Source organism: Akebia trifoliata, chromosome 13 (genome assembly GCF_017979445.1).
Source record: "Akebia trifoliata isolate Shusen 1 chromosome 13, ASM1797944v1, whole genome shotgun sequence".
Taxonomy (NCBI): Eukaryota; Viridiplantae; Streptophyta; class Magnoliopsida; order Ranunculales; family Lardizabalaceae; genus Akebia; species Akebia trifoliata.
Window position 1 is genome coordinate 351,250 of NC_141387.1, and position 21,291 is coordinate 372,540.

At 35.3% G+C, this 21,291-nt stretch overlaps 3 protein-coding genes across 8 annotated transcripts; 2 read left to right on the forward strand and 1 right to left on the reverse strand.

The window, feature by feature from the left end:
• The first annotated feature begins 401 nt into the window (after nt 1-401).
• LOC147387048 (zinc finger protein CONSTANS-LIKE 9-like) lies at nt 402-7,511 on the forward strand. 3 transcript variants are annotated; one of them, XM_086420196.1, is made up of 5 exons: nt 402-551; nt 2,123-2,817; nt 3,818-4,033; nt 5,451-5,761; nt 6,753-7,511. In XM_086420196.1, exons 2-5 carry the CDS (start codon nt 2,230-2,232, stop codon nt 6,880-6,882), a joined length of 1,245 nt encoding a protein of 414 aa, XP_086276322.1. In that variant the 5' UTR covers nt 402-551; nt 2,123-2,229; the 3' UTR covers nt 6,883-7,511. The 3 variants fall into 3 exon arrangements, with proteins under 3 accessions (XP_086276322.1, XP_086276323.1, XP_086276324.1); XM_086420197.1 differs by having other exon boundaries at nt 2,126-2,817; XM_086420198.1 differs by having other exon boundaries at nt 418-551; nt 2,197-2,817.
• Nucleotides 7,512-8,840: 1,329 nt separating this feature from the next.
• LOC147387049 (uncharacterized) lies at nt 8,841-13,107 on the reverse strand. 4 transcript variants are annotated; one of them, XM_086420199.1, is made up of 7 exons: nt 12,811-13,107; nt 11,974-12,055; nt 11,796-11,864; nt 10,910-11,058; nt 10,040-10,115; nt 9,424-9,639; nt 8,841-9,025 (listed from the first exon to the last, which is right to left on the reverse strand). In XM_086420199.1, the coding sequence occupies exons 1-6, from the start codon at nt 13,075-13,077 to the stop codon at nt 9,443-9,445; spliced, it is 840 nt and encodes a 279-aa protein (XP_086276325.1). In that variant the 5' UTR covers nt 13,078-13,107; the 3' UTR covers nt 8,841-9,025; nt 9,424-9,442. The 4 variants fall into 4 exon arrangements, with proteins under 4 accessions (XP_086276325.1, XP_086276327.1, XP_086276326.1 ...); XM_086420201.1 differs by having other exon boundaries at nt 12,743-12,953; XM_086420200.1 differs by lacking the exon at nt 11,796-11,864.
• Nucleotides 13,108-15,272: 2,165 nt separating this feature from the next.
• Nucleotides 15,273-17,479, forward strand: LOC147387050 (small ribosomal subunit protein mS81 (rPPR8)-like). The gene has a single exon (XM_086421060.1). It carries the CDS (start codon nt 15,348-15,350, stop codon nt 17,310-17,312), a length of 1,965 nt encoding a protein of 654 aa, XP_086277186.1. The 5' UTR covers nt 15,273-15,347; the 3' UTR covers nt 17,313-17,479.
• The last annotated feature ends 3,812 nt before the right edge of the window (nt 17,480-21,291 follow it).

Sequence of the window (21,291 nt, forward strand, 5' to 3'; positions counted from 1 at the left end):
ACATGCGTAATTTAATTGAAAATTGAGTGAAGGCCCTTGTCATTCAGTACAACCTGGCTCATCATAGTATATAGTTAGTTAGTAAGTTTAAATTTCCTAGGGATCCGTTTGGGTGATATCTATAAGCATATAATCACATCTGAGCCGTTCCTTGGGTAGGGACAGTAGATTAGTAAGTTTGGAGTAGTAGGTGCTCACAATAAATTACCCTTATCCATGCCAATAATTAATCAAAAGTGCCTTTTTCATAGAAGTATTCTATTTTCCTCGAGATACGTGGGAAAAGAACTATGATTGTATATTTGTATTCACACCGCCACGTTAGTGGAGTGTTGAACGCAATGTTGTAGGGGAGTCAGTTTAGCATTTTGTTTTTCTTTCCCGAACGAGGGTGTGGATCCCACTGATGTAAACTTTTATCCCCAATTCCTCCACTGAGCTTCGAGGACCTGTGGATTTTAAGATATTTTGGGAGAGAGAGAAAAGGCTTTCGAGCGAGTTTTTCGGCAGTTTTCGCTGTTGGAGAATCTTCTGTAAATCTGTATTAATCTGTAAGTCTCTCTTGTTCTTAAAGCTCTTGTTGATTTCTTCGTGTTGAACGAGTTGAACCGATTTTTTTTATTTAAAAAAAAAAATTGGTGATTTTTTGTTGGTTTTGTAGAGGTTTTTTGGATTTCTACATGTAAGTTATTGGATTCGTTATTAAGTGATCGATTTTGAGTTGTTTTGAGAGGATATTGGTTTGGTGGGATGTTTTTAAACATCTGTTAGAAATGGTTGGAATTTGAGTGTTTTTTGTGGGAATTTTGAGGGTTTTGGGTGATTAATTTCGGATGGGAAGCTTTAAATTTCGTGGACATCTTTCTTTCAATTTTATTAAAAACTATTTTTTTTTTTTGGTTCAGATGTTCTCTTTGAGATGGTGAGAGATGGATCTTTTGATTGGAATTATTTAAAATTTAAGTGTAACTCTATAAAAAATGTAAGATAATTTGTTGAAGACTTGTTTTTAAGGTACGAATTTGGAATGAATGGATGGCAGATATTCTGTTTAATGGAAATCTGTTCTTGTTTTTTATTGGAGAAAAAAGTTTTTTTTTTTTTTTTTTTGGGTTCAGATGTTCTCTTTGAGATGGTGAGAGATGGATCTTTTGATTGGAATTATTTAAATTTAAGTGTAACTCTACAAAAAAAAAAAAATGTAAGATAATTTGTTGAAGATTTGTTTTTAAGGTACGAATTTGGAATGAATGGTTGGCAGATATTCTGTTTAATGGAAATCTATTCTTGTTTTTTATTGGAGAAATTTTTTTTTTTTTATATTTAAATTATTATGATTTTGCAGCTCTTGAAATCAATGAAGAATTTCTGAAAAAGTAGATTTAAATAAAACTTGTTAGAAGTCTATTAATTTTCAACAAGAAGACTTATGATTCTTTTTCTTTTTGAATTGTTTTGTTATTATAATTTCTCATGAATAATCTTGATGATTGCAGCAATCTTTCAATCAGTGAAACCGTTTCCATTTGTGTCTTTTGTAAATATATTATTTTTGTGAGTAGAGATTTCTTGTATAATCAATTTTTTTGTATAGAATTTTAAATTGGTAGGTATTCCCTTGTACTCCTTGTCCCAATTATTGACAGGAATCCTATTTCTTCTTCAACTCCATCGCGAACCATATCTTCAATCAAAACGCATTTCTTCCTATCTTTTATTATTACCTCTACCCATGCCACTTTGGCCTTCCTCTTACCCTTCTAGTGCCATCAACTTGCATTGAAGCACCCTCCAATAGTGTCCTTATTTGTATTTCTATTGTATCCCTTAATAGTTGTAGTTTGAATTATTCCCCAACTAGTTTCATCTACCAATACTGCATCATTTGCAAATAACATAACCCAAGGGATCTTTTGCTTGAACATGAGCAGTTAACCCACCCATAAAGTATGAGCTTAGTGGTAATTTGTGTTTTTGAATCACTTTCCAGAGTGGAATGTGGTTGCCGAAAATTGAGAAGATGTAGCTTACCTATCTTGCATTTGTGTACTTTTTTATTTAGCGGTAAACCCATTACTCAATCTTGACACTTATAAGTTATAACATTCTTTGAACGTTGTAGAAGTATTCAGCAGGGCTTTGGTTCATAGACTTCGATCTTCGAATTACATCGTTCTGCCCAACTTGTTGCTTCAGGATTTTTATTACAGAGAAGAGTGGCCCCAAAACATGGGTCAATTGTGTGTTTATTGTGGGGAGCAAAGGTCCATGATATACTGCCGAGCTGATGCTGCATGCTTATGTTTGTCCTGTGACCGTAACATCCACTCTGCAAATGCCCTTTCCAGGCGCCACTCAAGGACTCTTTTGTGTGAAAGATGCAACTCTCAGCCTGCATCAGTCAGGTGTGTCGAGGAGAAGATCTCGCTTTGTCAAAATTGTGACTGGAATGGCCACTCTGGTTCTACTTCATCTTCGGCACATAAGAGACATACGATCAACTGTTACTCAGGCTGCCCTTCTTCTGCCGAACTTTCTAGGATCTGGTCATTTGTCCTGGATTTCTCTTCTACGGATAATTCTAATTGCGAGCAGAAGATGAGTTTAATGAGCATTGATGAGAACAATGCCAGCAACTGCTGGGGACCTCCTGAAAATAACAGCAAAGCTAACTTAGCTGCTGGTAGCGGAATTAACGATGTGGAAAAGTTGGATAAGTTTGATAGTTGGATTGGATCCTCTTCAATGTCTGAACCGAACCCTGTGCCATGCAGTGTAGATCAGATGGCTGGTACGGGGGACTCAACCACACCTCAGGTGAATTATGAATTCAGAATATTATTATCTAAATGGTGCATATATTTTCCTATTGGAATTCTAAGATACCCACACATAGGCTATGAGGACAATGAATGACAACATAACTGTACAAATCGCAGACATGCAGGGAAGTGGGGCACAACATTTGATGGGTTCCAATGAGGATATCCCTTGCCAAATTTGTGTCTATTGGATGATCACCCATCCATTCTGTAGGTATTTTCTTTGTAATGTTCCCCATATTTTCTCTTCTTGAGTCTGTTAAAAAATGCTGTCAATTAGGTTGATTTTCTTTGTGCAAGAGATTAGAAGTCATTTATTGGGATTGCCTATCTCATCTATATCTTCTTGTATTTTTAGTAAAATCATTAGTTATCTACTTATTTTCCTTCGCAAGTGAGATCTTTTAGGTTGGTCTCAATCCCCCCCATCTGTACCATTTGCTACCGCCATTTGTAAACTGTGATGGTCTACCCGGAAGGCACCTAGATTTCATCATTTGGACATGTGTGACTTGCTGCCGCCATTGGTAAACTGTGATAGTCTACCCGGAAGGCACCTAGATTTCATCATTTGGACATGTGTGGCTTGCTGCCACCATTGGTAAACTGTGATAGTCTACCCGGAAGGCACCTAGATTTCATCATTTGGACATGTGTGACTGCTGAATTTACTTCTTATATGTTGGTCTGTTTGAAGTGCCCCTTATAATTGCACTGGTGTGTGCAATTGAATAGCCAGATGGGGCTCAACAATCCATTAAGCACCACCTTTTTTTTTTGGGCAAATTATAGGAACTCCAATTTCTATTGAGGTAAGTGAGCTAGTTTCTTGGGTTTGACTTGGGAGATTCATGAATACACATTGTAGTCAACAATTTGGTCTATATTGTGGTATAGATAACAGCTTTGGTTGTATACTGAATTATAGATGGTTTTTAAACTTCCCATAGTTTTTAAGCGCTTGTGAAAAAATTTCTCTCATTTCTAATGTGCAGCTAAGAACAAAAGGCCTTGGACTCTGTGAAGATAATCTTTATGACGACTTCAATGTTGCTGATGCTGACTTGAATTTTGAGAATTATGAAGAACTATTTGGTGTATCCCAGAGTAATTCAGAACAACTCTTTGAGAATGGTGGCCTTGATAGCTTGTTTGGGGTGAAGGACATGTCTTTTGCTGATTCCAGTTGTCAGGCTGATTTTTTCAAAGAGGTTCTCTCCATAACTCATTCTTTTGTTGCACAATCTTGCATATGGTACTCATCTTCATATGTAATTACTATTATTGATTTTTAATACATTTGATGCTCATTGTTTCATCAGTTAGTTGTGCTTTGCAAGGTTCATTTCATGTGTGGGTAGATTGGTTTCATACTAAATACAAAAATTGCAATTTATTAAGAAGTCGAACCATGTTTTATTAAATAAAATTGTATGTGATACATGATTACATTCTCATGGTTATTTGTTTGGATCTTAACCATGTTATGACCTGAAAATTGAATTGGATAATTCAGGGAAAATGGAGCTAAACCAAAGTTTTAGAGCCCGGTCTATTCCATTCTAAAACTTTTTTTTGGGTCTCAAACTACACCGTCTAGTTTTTTTACAAGTGGATTTTATTAATAAGCAAAAGAAAAAAGAACATTTAAAACTCAGCATGATTTACTTCCTCCTCCCTATCGAGGACACTTTTGTGTATTGGGCCTTACCTAGGCCCCAAACACACCTCAGGTGGTATGATCTCAATAGTAACTGGCCTTCAGATAAAACGGTCATTGTAGCATTGGCAAAGATTGAACATAGAGGATGTCAAGGTCCAGCCAATGCCAAACAGGCTGAAAAGAATAGGTCCACACAAATCTTGCAAGGTCACACAATGAGTAAGCATGTGATTGACAGAGTCCCCATTGGTTTTGCATGTTGATAAAATGTCTAAAAGCTGGTTGATAAGATGCTTATCTATCAAGATTTTATCCAAAGGGGTGGACCAAGCAAAGAAAGCCATTCGGAAGGGGTTTGAGATTGGAAGGGGTTTTAGAATCTCAAATGAAGGAAGCAGGGACAGAGCCCTAAATCCAATGGAATGATCTTACGAGAAGGATCTCTGAAAATTCCTCAACCATAACCACATAACCTTATCCAAGGGAGATACATGGATCCCATTAATCCATAGTGGTCATGCGAACTAGTATGAGCTCACTTCCTCCTTCCCATCAAAGACACTTCTATTACTCTCTTTCCACAGGCCCCAACTCATTACAAGTGGTAACGATGTCAACAGTAATGAACCTTCAGTTGAAAACCATCTTCCTTGCAATCAACACAGGATTTCAAGGTCCAACAAATGTCAAATGGGCTGAAAAAATAGGTGCCCTCAGACCTCACGAAGTCACAAAAAATATGTGTTTAACGGAATTCCTGTTGGCTTTGCTCATTGAACAAAAGTCTACAACAATACTATGATGACCAATATCGATAACATTGTTTATGTTAGTTGTATGCTCATGCCAACATATTCTACCAGTTACAAATTGTTGAGTATCTGAGCAAGGTCTTTCATCATTGCGCCAATATGTTAATATTGAATTTAGCACATATATGGCTAACACTAAGTGTTCTTTTCTAGGGGTCTTCGGCTGGAAAGTGTACAGCCTTGCTGCCAGCCTGCAGTAATACATTATCTGCTGATTCCGTGCTGAGCACTAAAACTGAGCCAATCCTTTGTTACACAGAAAGACAAGCCCATTCTAGCCTCTCGCTTTCATTTTCTGGTTTAACTGGGGAGAGTAATGCAGCAGATTATCAAGACTGCGGAGCATCTTCAATGCCTTTCATGGGTGAGCCTCCATGGTATCCTCTCAATGCTGAAAACTCATTTGCACCAGCTAGCAGGGACAGTGCTGTAATGCGTTACAAGGAAAAGAAGAAGGCACGCAAGTAAGTAAATATGCTAAATATCACATTTGTGTATACTTGATAAATGCATAACGCACAAGTATATAAATGCAGAATCGTGCACTACACAGTACATATATGTTTACATACTTATGGGCATGCATTTTAAGCACATACATACATGTTTACATACTTATGGGCATGAATTTTAAGTACATACATACATCACATACAAATACAAATATGGAAAATGTGATGCAAGTTAATTTGTTCTCATCTATGATACCTTTTTTTTTATGTCGGGGGTGTCCGGACCCGTAGGCCCTACTAGCAAGGGCAAGGCAACTGGCCCCTTAGAGCACCAAATATCACCCAAATCTCCTGGGTAAATGCAATACCCCACACACCACACAGACCAGGTAAGCTGGGATAAATCCCCATGGGTGGCCAACGTGGGGGATTGAACTCGAGACCTCTCCCTATTTTGAGGGAGGCCCTGGCCACTATGCCCGACACTCATTGGTTCTCATCTAATGATACTTTGATACTCTTAATGCACCTAGCATACATGAATGCACATGATATGATACTGGTCCTAGATATTTTACATTTTAATTTCCCCCCTTTTCCTCGTGAACTAATCCTTAACAATTTGCTTGTTTATCTTATTAAAAAAATTGTGTAAATAGTTAATTATTACCAGTTTTACTCTCAAACTTTGCGAAATACGTAGTTTAGTTACATTTGGCATGATGCAAATACAAAGGAGAATGATTTATCTTAGAAAAGTATACTTGTAAAGCATGGTATCACTATGTAATTGTTCTTGGTTAGGAAAGCATGGATTCATATCTTTGTTTTCATACCAGCGCTTGTATCAATAATGTAGGTGGGGTATCTTAGGTATAGGTTGCTTATCCAAAGAAATGATAATATTAATAATTTGTTATCGTTTTCATAGAGTTGCAGTTTAATTTCAAGTTTGACCATATAAGTTGACAAGAATTTTATTTGTTGCTGAACTCCAAAACAGGTTTGAAAAGAAAATAAGGTATGCTTCTCGTAAGGCCAGGGCTGATGTAAGAAAGCGTGTGAAGGGACGGTTTATTAAGGCTGGAGATGTATATGACTACGACCCATTGTGCCAGACCAAAAGTTACTGAACATTTTCGAACTTAGAAGGCCGACTAAAGATTAACTTGGAGAATGGATAATATTTTGAAAGAAGATCAATAGGTCCTTGCTTCTCTTTGCAATGACAAATGGTATCCTTGTTTCACAAGGAGCAAGATTGGTGGATGTAAATTAGGTTGGGTTCAGAAGGTTGACAAATGAAATTTCAGGCTGAGACGTTCGTTTTTTATCACGAGTGACTGACTACCTGCGGATTTTGATATCTTTGTCATTCTAATACCTCCCTACAGGTGGTTTTGCCCTTTTCCTTTTGCCTTTTTGAGGGCCCAGCCTGTTTTTTTCTCGGAGATGGGAGGTGTTTGTCTTTTCCCCTTAGTCATACTCGTGTACTTTTTATTATCAGCTCCCTTGACCTTTCCCAATTCACGATCAAGAAATCCACTACCATGGCCTGTGCTTCAAACAGAATAGCCACTTTTTAAGATGTCGGTATTTTGTGATATTTCTTTCATATGTTGTGTAGATTAGGATCATCTGTGTATGTACTTGACAGTAATCGATCTGTAAGAAGACAGGTTTGTTTTGGAGAAAGATCGTGTAAATAATTTGTGAAGACTATCCACCACTTTGATTTGTTGTATTTGTCATTTCAATGCTACTTTAGTTCTGTAAATTCTTTCCATTCCAAGTATTGTCATACTCAATTGCCTTGTTTGCTATAAAAAAATGATCAGAATTTTAATTAGTCATGCTGAAGACTCGAGTGACCTCAAGATTGGACCTCATATGACTTGAAAGTGGATAGGAATATAATGCTTTTTCACTCATATCTCAAGGGAAGTATCTATGGTTCCCATACACTTCAACATCAGGATGTGCGATGTGAGGTCCAATCTTGAGGTCCCTTCTGCATTTTTCTTTTAATATTTGCTTGGGAGGCATATATATATATTTTTAAAGAAAAATCACAAGCCAAATCTTATTTGAATTTTTTTTTTTTTTCCCTACAAATCATCGTAATTGTAGATGTGTTACATTCATGACATTGATTTGTTCTGATTGGCAGACTGAACAAACAATTATTAGGTAACTTAAAACGACAATCCAACAAGTTTTAAGAAAGGTGTGTTTAACAGCAACTGTTGTGCGAGGAGTTTGGTCAGCAGCCTCTGAATAGCATGTGTGAATGATGCTTTGAAACGGCTGGGTCCGACCAGATCAGATTTAGAAAGCTTAACAGGTTTTAGTCTTTGTCCCTAGTTTCACTAATGACTTTGGTTTTAAATCTTCAACAACTTGAGCAAGAGCGAGTCACCTCAGTTTCATAGGCATCCGAGCAAAAAAATTTATATCTCAAGAATCTTGTACAAATCAAGTAGAATCGATTCATGATTTTCAAAACTATATAATCAACCCCAAAATATCACTTGCAATATTTTTGGACCCACTTTGAGTAGACCTACAAAAGAGCGAAATTTTATATGATTTATAACAATTAACCTAAAATTAAATTTTATAAAAGAAACCCATGCTTAGGGCAATTTTTGGACACCACAAGCAGGTGCAATCAAACGAGGAATGGCCTTCCAGAACTGAGAAACAAGCCATCTCAAGCCCATCTCCCCCTTTCTCAATTCTCTCGATAACTCTATTAATCTTTAATTAAATTCATTGTTTAAACATGCTTAGAACATAGTTACTTTACATAAGACCACACCATAGAATAAGAAAATAGTTTCTTGTTTTCTGTAGGTCCTGAATCATACATGACCAAATCAATCGACCAATTTCACTGGTTGCACGGCCAAGTCTGTATCCTTTTTTTTTTTTTTTTTCTTTCGTGTATGTGTGTTGTTTTTACACTTACCACAATTTTGTTCGAGCATTCTGTAAACTAAAATAATAAAATGCTTCAGAATTAATTTTTAAAAAGAAATTAAAAAAGCGAAAGTAGTACTTGCAACTACAAAAAAAGGTGTCCACCCTATGAATGAAACCATCATCATTGACAGATCAAATGTATTTAGCAACTTTTCCATGTCAGAGTTCCATTATTCAAAGCATACAACATATCATAAAACAATTGGAGCACCATGAACCAATAAGCAACAAGGGTCCTACTGTCTTTTGGCCAATCAAAGTGTGGTTCACCAATCAAACTGTATTGTACCCCTGCAACAAGCCACATATGGAAAAGTAAATATAAACCCTCCTACGGTCCAGTAATGGTTATAAAGATAGCATAAATCCATGAAATTTATAAAGTATCTTTGTCCACTGTATATAAATACTAAAATGAGAACATCTTCGCGCTCACAAGCACAGATGGTCTTTTCACAAGGGGCGATGCCATTAAATTCATTAAAACAGAGGCAACTCAATGAGCATGTTAATCGAGATGAGCTTGAACCCACCATTCAATGGGTCTCTCACCAAAGGGAAATCATAGTAGCTCTTATTAAGTTTAGAGAGGTACACTACAGTGGGCGAAGAAAAAGGCCATCTAGCTGACAATCATGTAGAAGGCAGGTCGAAGAATTTGCACAAATTAATATTAGATTTCACCATACCACAAGAGCTTCATTGGACTCATCTTCTCCTATCATCCCTGTAAGGCCCCTCACTTTCTTGATCCTTAAGGAATCCCAGAAATGCAAGAAAGCCAAAGAAGAAGAATCCACCGGCCCAGCCTCCACCACCACCGCCTCCACCACCACCACCATCGCCATCATCACGGGGTGGAAGCCCAGTCCCACCATCATCGAGCTCAGGTGACTTTTCCTTGCCTGAAATTTACCAACCCATATTAGAAAAACTAACATAAAAAGGCGAGGAACATTTCATTAGAAAGTTTGGTTTTGCTGTATTATAACAGTACCACCCAAAGCACATCTATTCTAGTGAAATTAATGGCGTTTGGTTATTTGGTTGTTTTACAATTAATAAGAGAAAATACAGGGAACCCTGGATCATCCCTAACAGCAAACAAGGAGAAATTCATGACCACGGTTTTTCCCCCAGAAACCTGGTTGAATTCTGATACGGCAAGACTTGGTTACATAAACAGCATGATAATCTTTCCATAGAAGTTGGTGAGTTGTTAATTTAACTCAGCCCACCATAAAGAAAAAAACAGTTTGGTTTATGGATCAACTAATCAACTAAATATTGGTAAGTGGATATTACCTTGAATAGGAGCGATGGTAATGGTGGATGACTCGCGTGTAACAGTTTGGGTTTGTTCTGCTCCACATCTTGCATTCTGCAAGGAAAATAAAGCCATATCAAGAATTTAACAGAACCTGAACATTTCTGGCCGAAGCATCTGTAGAGAAACAATATGTACAGATAAAAACCGATTATGCCAAAATATTTTGCTTAAAATTGTATCTCTTATTTTTTAATGATTATCATTAACATCTTGGTTTTTTACTAGTGTTCATGTTAAAAAAAGGAGTGGAATTTTATTTGTTGCTTGGCTTTTATTGATTAATGCTCGAGCCTCTCTCATACTATAGTACAATCTGTTCTCATGTTTGATATTTTCTCTATCCCAATAAAATTTCTTTTACCAATAAAGAAAAAAAAAATCTTCAAAAGCAAAGCACAACTTTTATCCCTTAACATCTCAATTCTTAAACTCATCACAAATAAAATTAAAAAAAAAAAAAAAAAGCAAAAAGGAAAAAGTAGTCCATAACCTGAACAAGCAAAAAGCACATTTTTTTATTTGGTGAAGACAAGATACATTTTCCAATTGGTAACTAAAGTTGCTAAATCTATTGTATAAACGCCTCACTGAGTATTCTTCCAAATACTTAGGACATATTTTTTTTTTCCATTGATTACAATGTCAGACCAAAAGACAGGACAACGGATTTTTCAGACAGGCCCCAATTATGAACATGGGCTGGACCATAAAATTACATACAGCTTACCAAGTTTATTGAAGACCCTTATTTACACTCTGAAATCAAGGTTTCCCAAACAAATAAAAACCACCCTACAATAATGCATGCAAGTGATGAGTGGCAAACCAAGGAACTATAAACTCACCAAAGCAGCGGCACATAGTAAAGCTCTTGTCTGCATTTGAGTAGCAAGTGTGGATGGTCTTCTGCTTTGAAATGGTTGAGATCGTATGCTGGGCCCTACCATTCGAGATGTAGTCAACTGAATCTTTGACCTGCTCTTTACTTTTTTCCCTATATAGAAAATAACATACAAATTAGAAGATGAGGATCAAAATCCATTCCCAATTGGGAAAACTTCAAGCCTACATAGCATCATATGGCTCACGTGAAGAGACATCAAGATGAAGCCATGTTACCTAGATATAGTAGTACATCAAAGCTATGAGACCTATATGCTGTGGACACATAATTTACACTTAAAATTGAAGTATCTAGAATGGATAAGGCACTCATCTGAAGCATCTCGGTATCATAAAGAAGCTGCACATCTAAGAGCAACTCCAATACACGACCTATCGCACTATCCATCCCCTCTCAACTACTACTTTGGGTAGTGAAATCCAAAATAGGGGTCTCCAACGCACAAACCATACCACTCCCATTTTGGGTCATGAGATTTTCATGACCCAAAATGGGTAGCTCCACAAGGCTTCTACATTTTTTGGAGGGGAAAAATTTCAGGCAATTGGCCGAAAAACATTACAATTTCAAATTGTTTGAAATTTGGGTTGAATTAACAAAAAAAATACTAAAATATTTATTGGTAATGACTTTGGGGTAGTACGGCTGGAGTGCATACCCATGAATATCCAAAGTGTCTATCCACAAGCACGTGGTTATGGAGATGGGTATCCCCGTTGGAGTAGCTCTAAAATCTGTAAATTTTAATTTCTTATTGTAAAACCAAGCTTAGCTATCTAAGATAACATCTATATTGAATCTTATTCACTTAAGTAACTTGTACGCACATATTTGGGTTGGAGAAAACAAATAAGATGTTTTGATCTCCTCACACGCAGTGTACGGAGCTAAAATCACTGAGACAGACAAAACAAAATGTCCAATGATGATTCTGAAGTATTCGTGGCACTTGATTACAGAAAATTATAAAATAAAACTCATGCACAAACCGGGTAGCTTATGTACCTAGGGGTCTCTCAGCTGTGGCGGCAAGCATCGGCACTGTAGTTGTCAATGACGACATATTGCTGAAAATGGGGAATACAACCTGAAAAAAATTACAAGTTCTGAATTAGATCCACAAACATACATTACAAACATGATTTTAAATCTTGTCCGAGACTGAGACGACTTGTCCAATACATCTCGGTATCATCCACCACCAAGATGGATAGACAAGTCAAACGTATTGGACGAGATTTAAAAGCATGGTTCATTTGTCTCATTATAGGAAAACTCAGTCGTCGTCGTTCATGGACGAGACGAGACGTTTTAAAACCATGAGTACAAATAAAGTGGTGCCTTGGGATGATTGAAATCTTAAAAAAAAGGTTTCAATTTTCTAGACAACATAAAATTGATAACGTGCACTGTTTCCAATGAATTTTCCACACTCATTTGTAGATATATATATTCTTAAAAATGAGTTTCCCATGGATACTTAAAGGAGTGTTAGGGTTTTTTCTTCGAATGAGTTGGAACTAATATGAAAAACAACAATTCTGAATAAAAAATTAATGAAAAATTGGAGTATATCAGCATCTTCTATGAACTTAAAAAAAAATATATATATATATATATATATATATGAAAAAAAACAATTCTGGACTATAAACTATTTTAATTAAAATACAAGAAAATCCCTTTATCCCCAATCACCAACCATAGATTCCTCCAAAACTAAAAAAGACCCAATCTTACCCAAACATGAAATCAAAAATGGGAGAAAGCAAACCTTTATAAGCAATTCGATGGATAAAGGAGAGAAACCCTAGGGTTTACTTCTATGGAAGAGCTTAATACCCTTTGAAATCGCAGAAATCCCTTCGATAGAAAGATACCCTTTGAAATCGCGGAGTTTCTGACCGAAAATCTTGAAATCGTAGGGTTTCTACTTGAAATAGCGGAGAAATATACCCTTCGAAGGCGATGATAATCTTTGCAAGAGCTCCAAGCGAAAAACCAGAGACAGAGACAGAGATAGAGAAGAATTTGGCGTCGATGGAGAAGATAATAAATTCGAGGACATGTGTGGTAATTAATAGATTTTAAAGTTGCATACTTGTCCATCTCAAAAAATACCGGCGGTGCTGAGCAAAAATAGCATCAAGTAGGGATGCACATTGGATCGGGTCAAACCGAGAATCAAATCGAATCAAGGTATTTTGGATAGGTTTGATTCTATATTTCACTTAGTCGATCCGATTCTAATTTACAATTTTGAAAAATCGATTGATTTGCTTTGCTTCGATTCTCTATTCAGGGAATCCTAAAAACAAATCAAAGCGGAATCGAATCGAATTCATTATATATATTTATTTAATAAATAAAATTAAATATAACAAAAAATAGCTCTCACTATTTATTTTATTTATACTAACAAATTTAACCACCAATCTGAGTGATCCGAATGACATGGCCTTAATCATCTAAAGAGTCTCAATTTTGTTGCACCTTTTGACTGAAATCATTGATGGTCGTGAATTTTTTAATCGTAAGATTTGATAATTGATATCTTGATATTCATGTTTAGGAGATTAAATAATTAAACCAAGTCAAATTGAATAAAGGTTGAATTGGGTTGATTTGACTCTAGGGGTAGTTGGTTCGATTCTGATTTCGAATTTATAGAATCGATCAAGTTCGATTCGATTCGATTCCAATTTTACCCCCAAATCGAATTGTGTGCACTCCTAGTAATAAGCATTGAACTTCTTTTTTTCGCTGCATATTTCAACTAATTTTTTAATGATGTTTGCTGAATATTTTTTCATTAGCAAACCTCTTGATTTTTAAAAAAGGAAAGAAACAACTCTTTATCTTAATCGGTAATCATTTTCCTATATTTTAAAATTAATACATATTAATTTAATGGTGTTAATGGGTCGACTTTCAATTCAATTCTTAACCTACTTAGAATCATAATCATTATAATTTTTCGATTCTTATTATTCTTGATCCTGATTCCAACTCTAAAATAAATGGAATTGAAATTGGAATTGGAATCGGAACTGCTAAGAAACACAAGTTTCCAATTATTCCAATTGCCAAAAATCGGATGGAAAAAAAAAAAATCTTTTAAATCATCTTAAAAGTTTATATATTATTTACAAAGTTTCAACTTAGTTTTTTTTTAATTGTTTTTTTTCTTTTTTTACGAGTTCATAAAAAAAAAAAATTTTAATTATTTTAATTCATCTATTTTACACATAATAAACTTTTAAGTTCGAATGAATATATATAAAATAAAATACAACTGAGTTGGTATAATTGTGAGACACAAATCTTTGCATGGGACCCACTTTAATCATTTTATTATTATTAATTTCTATTTACCTCTTAACGTTATTGTCACTTCTCTAACTTTATCCACTTTAACCATTTTATTTGTTTTTTTTTTCTCTTTTCTCATCAACTTTATTTTCACTCTCTAACTTAAATGCATTTTCTCTTTTACCCAGTTTAACTTTTTTTTCTTTTTTTCTTTTTTTTCAATTTTTACTCATTTAACCTCAAAATTATTTAATAATTCCCTTCAAAATTTATTTATTTTTTACTTTTATACTTTTATTCCTCTTATCGAGTTATAATTTGTGAGACCCACTTTATTTTTTTATATCTTACCCCTATAATTTTACTATATTTCATCTTTTACCTCTTTAATCCATTTTATTTTTTTTTATCTTTTACCCATTTAATCTTAAAATTTTACAATAATACCCCAAACTCAATTAAATTTGATCAAAATTCATTAATTTTGTGTTAAAATTACCACCACCTATTCCAATATTTATTTTTCTCTTTTACCCCCTTAACCTGAGAGAGGATATAATACGGGTAAACTATAGTATACATATAATAGAAGAACTTTAAATAAGATGTATAAGTTTTAAAATGTAGGAAAACCTTAAATCATATATTGTATTAAAAAATGACAAAATAAATCAATCATGGGTACCCATCGAATAGGCTTCTATCTGTTCGATTCCATATTAGGCACAACTCCAATCGGTTCCAATAAAAAGGGAATCAAACCAAGGTTTTCGATTTTGATTCCGGTTAGGTGGTGATTAAAGTCCCAAGCTGGTTCGAACCGCTTTGATAGACCAGTTTCAAACAGGTTGTTTATTGATCCGAATCATGCTGCGATGGGCCACAAGCCCACAACAACAACCATCAATTATTTCCTTATTTGTTCATGTTTTGTTGCTCGAGTGATTCGAACCCACGTTACTCTATTCTTTTCTCTTCTTTACAAAACCTCCTCAAAGTTCAAACCCTAGCAAAACCAATACCTTAATTATTATTATTTTTTGCTCTCAAGAACCCTAGCACAGAGGATGAGAAATCCATGGAGATTGCTTATTTTCCGCAGTTTTGCTAGATCTTCAATCCACACTTCGAGAATCGATTCTCTACATCTTCAGGTAAGGAAGCTAGAGCCACAAAAATCCTGCTATTTATCTTCATTTTTAGGTCGAAATGCTCAACAAAATAGTTTATTTGCATTTGGTTCTGATGCGAGAAACCTTAAAAATCGTAGCTTTTCATCTGAATCAGCTTTAGAACACAAGGATATCGATAATGATGTGTTGATTGATATTTTTTCAAAATCAATCAGTTCTGAGGACATTAAGAACGAGTTAGAGTCGATCAATCTGTCGATAAGCCATGAAATGGTGTTGGCTGTGTTGCAGAATCTCGAAGAGAACACGGGGGTTGCATTGAGGTTTTTCAATTGGGTTTCGGAGACAGCGAATGAAAGGCTGAGTTCAAAATCGTATAATTTGATGTTGGGAATTTTGGGTAGGAAAGATTATGGTGAGAAGTTTTGGGATTTAGTTGAAATTATGAAGAAGAAAGGTTACGGAGTTTCTAAGGGTGTATACATTAAGGTCTCAGATATTTTCGAGAAGGAAGGAATGGAAAACGATTTAGATAAGTTGAAGGAAATGTTCAAGTCAAAATCTGGGGAGAATTCTACTAAGTTGGAGTATTCTAGGGTTTGTCAGGCACTTAGAGAGAATGAATGGGGTGACGATGTTGAAAAGAGATTAACAGATTTGAATATTAGTTGGTCTTGCGAGTTAGTTTCAAAGGTACTCGAACAGTTTGGTGTGCAGCCGATGAAAGCCTTGATGTTCTTCTGGTGGGTCGAAGATCGCCCTTCTTTTAAACATAACGAGGAGACTTATAATGCTATGGTTAAGGTTTTGGGGAGAGAAGATTGCATTGATAAGCTTTGGCGTGTTGTTAATGAAATGAAGGAAGCTGGATATGAAATGGAAATGGAGACGTATGTTAAGGTTATGGGTCGGTTTTATAAGAGGAGAATGATCAAGGATGCTGTGGATTTGTACGAGTTCATGATGGGTGGTGGAACTAAGCCTCCGGTTCAGGACTCTGTGTTTCTCTTACGGAAAATTGTAGTTAGTAAAGATTTAGATATGGATTTGTTTTCTAGAGTTGTGAGGATTTTTACGGAGAGTGGGAACGGTTGGATGAAGTATACCCTTGATGGGGTTCTTAAATCATTGATCAGTGTTGGTAAACTTCATGAATGCAATAAGATTCTGACTGTCATGGAGAAAGGTGGATTTGTAGTTAGTAATGTTGTCTACAATAAAATTATCTTCCAGCTTGGTAAAGTTGGGAGATTAGATGAAGCTTTCGAGATTTTGGATGAAATGGAAAAATCTGGACGTAATCCAAGTTTTGAAATATGGGCATCTTTGATTCATGGGCAGTGTGAAGCTGGTGATGTAGATAAGGCGTCTACTTCTTTCCGAAAGATGGTTGAAAAGATTGGTGTCACACATGCTAGTTATAGTTTTGGTGTATTGGTTAATCTTTTCTGCCAAAAGAAAAGAGCAGAAGATGCCTTCAAGTTTCTTTCGGAGATGGTTAGTGAAAAAAAGTTAAAGCCATCACATGCTACATACCAGATGTTGATAGAGAAGTTATTGATTCGAGGAAGCCTTAAAGAAGCTTTGGGTCTTCTTGGATTGATGAAGAATGATGGTTTCCCACCTTTCATTGGGCCATTTATTGACCATATTTCCAAATCCGGAACTGGGGATGATGCTGTGGGTTTTCTAAAAGCAATGACTGTGAAGAGGTTCCCATCTATATCCGTGTCTATCCGCGTGTTTGAAGCATTTCTCAAAGGTGGAAGACACAAAGAGGCACACGATTGCTTGTCTAAATGTCCAAGCTACATTCGTAGCCATGCTGATGTTCTAAATCTCTTTTGTTCCATGAAAGAACCTACTGTTGCTACTACTGTTACTGCCGTGACTGCATAGGCTTCCGTGGAACACATATCTTACTGTATTTTGTGAGGTTTGTGTATGCTGACATGATCAGATATGCTTTGTTTTTAGCCCTTGATTTAAACTGGTAGAGTTTAGTTTGGTATGAACAATTTTGTTTGTGAAATAAAATTTGTCCTGTCAAATTATTCTCTATTTTCTATCCTTTGTTACTAAATTGTTCTTTTAGTTACTTTAGAGTTTTGACTCCATGAGTGAGTGGGATGCCACCATATGGTCAGCTCATCTTTGAAGATCAAAGAAGAAACGAGGCGATTATTACTGCAATGAGTGAGTGGGATGCCACCATATGGTCAGCTCATCTTTGAAGATCAAAGAAGAAACGAGGCGATTATTACTGCAATCTTGCACAAATTTTATCTCATTTAATGTAGAATTTCAACAGTCACTATCAATTTTTCTCTGACACCTCAGACACCAAATTAAATTCCTTCAAATATTTCAAAACCTCTCCTTAATTTCCACAAAACACCACAATTCAAGGGACACCCTTTTCAATCTTCAATGAAGAAAGCTGGGTCTGTCAAGTTTCCCTTCTCCATTTGAGTCTTTTTAACTCCATCAGATACCTTCATGGAGGGGTTCCGAATTCAGGTTCCAGCCATCTGGCTCGACTGGATGGTGAACGGTGGCATGTCCAAGTACGATTGTTTGGTTTGCTTGAACCTGTTTAAACCGGATTTGGAAATAAATTTCTTGTGTTGTGGCCACTTTCCCCTTAAAATCTATTTGGAAATGTGGTTGGATTATTGTAACGACCATGATGCATAATGGAATAATTTCAATGAAATAAAATGCAACAGTTTCTGCAATTTTTCACATTTCCTTTCTGAGAAGTGAGAAGCCTTTACAAATTAAGTGGAAATACCAGTTGTAATGATCTAGTAATATATTTGATGCACATTGCCAAGGTGTGATAGAGAGCACGGATTGACGATAAGTTTCTAACTCGTAATATAAATATGTTCTAGTGAGTTGGCTCCTAACGCTTTGCTTGGATTGAGAGAAATGAAGAGAAAAGAAACTCATTCAAAGAAAAAAACAAAAAACAAAAGAAAGAGAGAAGAAATCCAATTATTTCCATCTTGTTTCGTTTAACAGTAGAAAAATATAAGTTTGGAGAGAAAAATGGTAAAGTTGTAAATTTTTAGTACCATTATTAGTTATGAGATTTTCTTCTCTCTTCAATTTGGAGAGTTAAAAAAAAGAGGAAAGACTGACTTGTTTTTTTATCCCTTATTTTTCTTCTCTCCTCACTAATAATCCAAACAAGAAAAATGGAGAGAAACTCACTGTTTTTCTTTTCTTTTATCTCCATTTTTCTCAATCCAAACACACCATAAAAGTCCAGTGACACAACTAGCATTTATTTTTTCGTTCTCTTTTTCGTAATATGTCTTTTTCATAATATGTTCTATTGAGTTGATTCATGATCTTTATGTATTATGGGCAATTAAATAAAGAAAGGGGTGTGTAAAAATATGGAAAATCATATTTCAAAAGTTATATAGGAAATGAGAAACAAGTAAGAAATTTCAGGAAAAGATATGAGGAAATTGGTGGGTAATTCAAAAGATTTCAATTTCAAGTATGATAAAATGAAAATTCTAGAGATGTTTTGCATGTGCCCATTGTTAGAAGTGTGCCACTTAGACTCTCGAGATTAATTTACAATCCATAAATCAATAAACAAAGGTACTTATAGAGAAGAGTCCGCTCTTGAAGTGATACATTCGAGAACAATAACAACAACAAAACCTTATCACAAAGATTTGGGGTCGATCAATTCCATTGTTTCTTCGAAAGAAGAAGTAGCACAATGCATCTTCATCACTTCCAATCCAATAATACAAAGAACGTAAAAATTATAGCTTACATACAATTTTTTTTAGTTAGACTAAGGACGTCAATGATGATAGAATAAAGATCAACTTCTTTCGAAACAACAATTTTGCTTGTTAAAATAAAAGATTAGGCAAGAGTTTGGATTGACGAAACATTTTATGTATGCGCACAAGGGCTCGAGGAAGAATGAAGGGAATCAGTGATTATAGTTGACTTAACGGATAACTCGGAGAGGCTAGTGCCGACAGAGCTACCATTGCGAGTGAGCCCGGAAGAAGATCTGTGGAAACGACACCTAAAAGATCCGACGTGAGTGGTTGGGGAGCACAAGCAATTCAACTTTACACTTGATTGTTTTTGCAATCTTCCTTGCGCCTTTGGGGAGGATACGATAACCAATGGCGATGGCTTCATAATCTCTTCTAGACTTGGTTTTGGCTCCAAAATCTCGAGTAACTCTTGTGTTTCTTCCATCTTCGAAAAAAAAAATGTAAAGCAATGAAGAAGTATTTTTTCAAATAATTATATTTTGAACATTTTATTAATTACATTTTTTCGTTATGAACTTCATATCTTAAAATATGTACACCCACACTATGGGATATTATAATCATTAATTGAAAAATCAAGGGAATTCTTATACAAAAAGATGTAACTTTTAAATTCTTTCATATCCCCACAAATGCTAGAAATGGGTCTCAACCATTCTTGATTTTGTCTTTTTTCGCTTTCTAATTCTAAAATAAGCCAACACATTCACTAAACATTAATTTGAATTCTAAAAATGCATTTGAGTGAAGAAAAAAATGTGACAAATGACGTTCCATCACCCTAACTGTTAGGTTTGAGCATTTTAATGAGTTTTGCTTATGGTTTCAAAACTCCTCCGAGATCGAAATGTATCACCCGAGTCATCTCGATATCGCTCATCAACAAAACGTACAGACGAGATTTAAAACTCACGTTCATGTTTTCTCATTGTTGAATGAGACATCTCAAACTCGTTCAAGACGACTCGGTTTGGTTCTTGGTCGAGACAAGACATCAAAATGAATTTTAAAATCATGGTTCGAATCAAGCAATTAATGTCACCCCATCTTATTCTCTTGGTGGACCTAATGTTCACAATGTAGATTGTTAAGAATTAAGATCATTTAACCTCACAAATTCGCAATATAACGATTACAAGTACTATAATTTGTATTTAAATTACTAGAAATGATCCAAATGATATTAAAATTATGAACTACCATCCCATACAATTTACTTACCTGATCAATCGAGGAAATATGTGTGTGAGAGAGAGAGAGAGAGAGTCAAATAAGTAAAGAAATGGGAAGATCCATTAATTAATACGTTCAATTCTGATTTTTAAACCGAATTGCGATTTGTTCTCTCTTTGGACCATTTCCAATCCGGTAGTTATGGAAAATTCACAATTTTTCCCTGCTTCATTTTCTATCAAACATACAGTGCTTCTTATCATCCTTTTGTCCTTATCATCATCACATCAGCGTGATCTAATCATAAATTGGCATCAAGACAAAATTAATTAGAGCCACATGTCTAATGGACCAAACCACATGACCAAGTCCAAGACCGGATAATCAAACGGCCTAAAACTTTAAAGCCCAATGATGGAATAGAACTTATGGTGCCAACTCAAATAATTGGATAAGGATCGGATTGGGGTTGATTTGGTGCCGATCCAATAAGACTGATCCGATAACCCCTGATTTTATTTATTTATTTATCATAACTCAATATTAAGAACCAGATCCAATCCATTAACAATCGCATCAGACCAAACCTGATTTTATATACAAAATCTAAACAAACTTCATACATCTTAACAAAAATATAATATAATTTATATATTTTCTAACATATAATCAGATCGGGTCATGGTTGATCCAGATCCAGATCCAATCCAATAAGATATCGGATCAGATCCTCATTGGAATACAAACCGTTGATTAAGACCTGAAGTAATTGGATCAGATTTTGGGTCTGATCCGATCCATTGACAGCCCTAAATTGAGCTAGCTAAACTTTCTTTCCATATTGAAAGAAAGATTTTAGCAAGTATTGAACCAATAATTATATT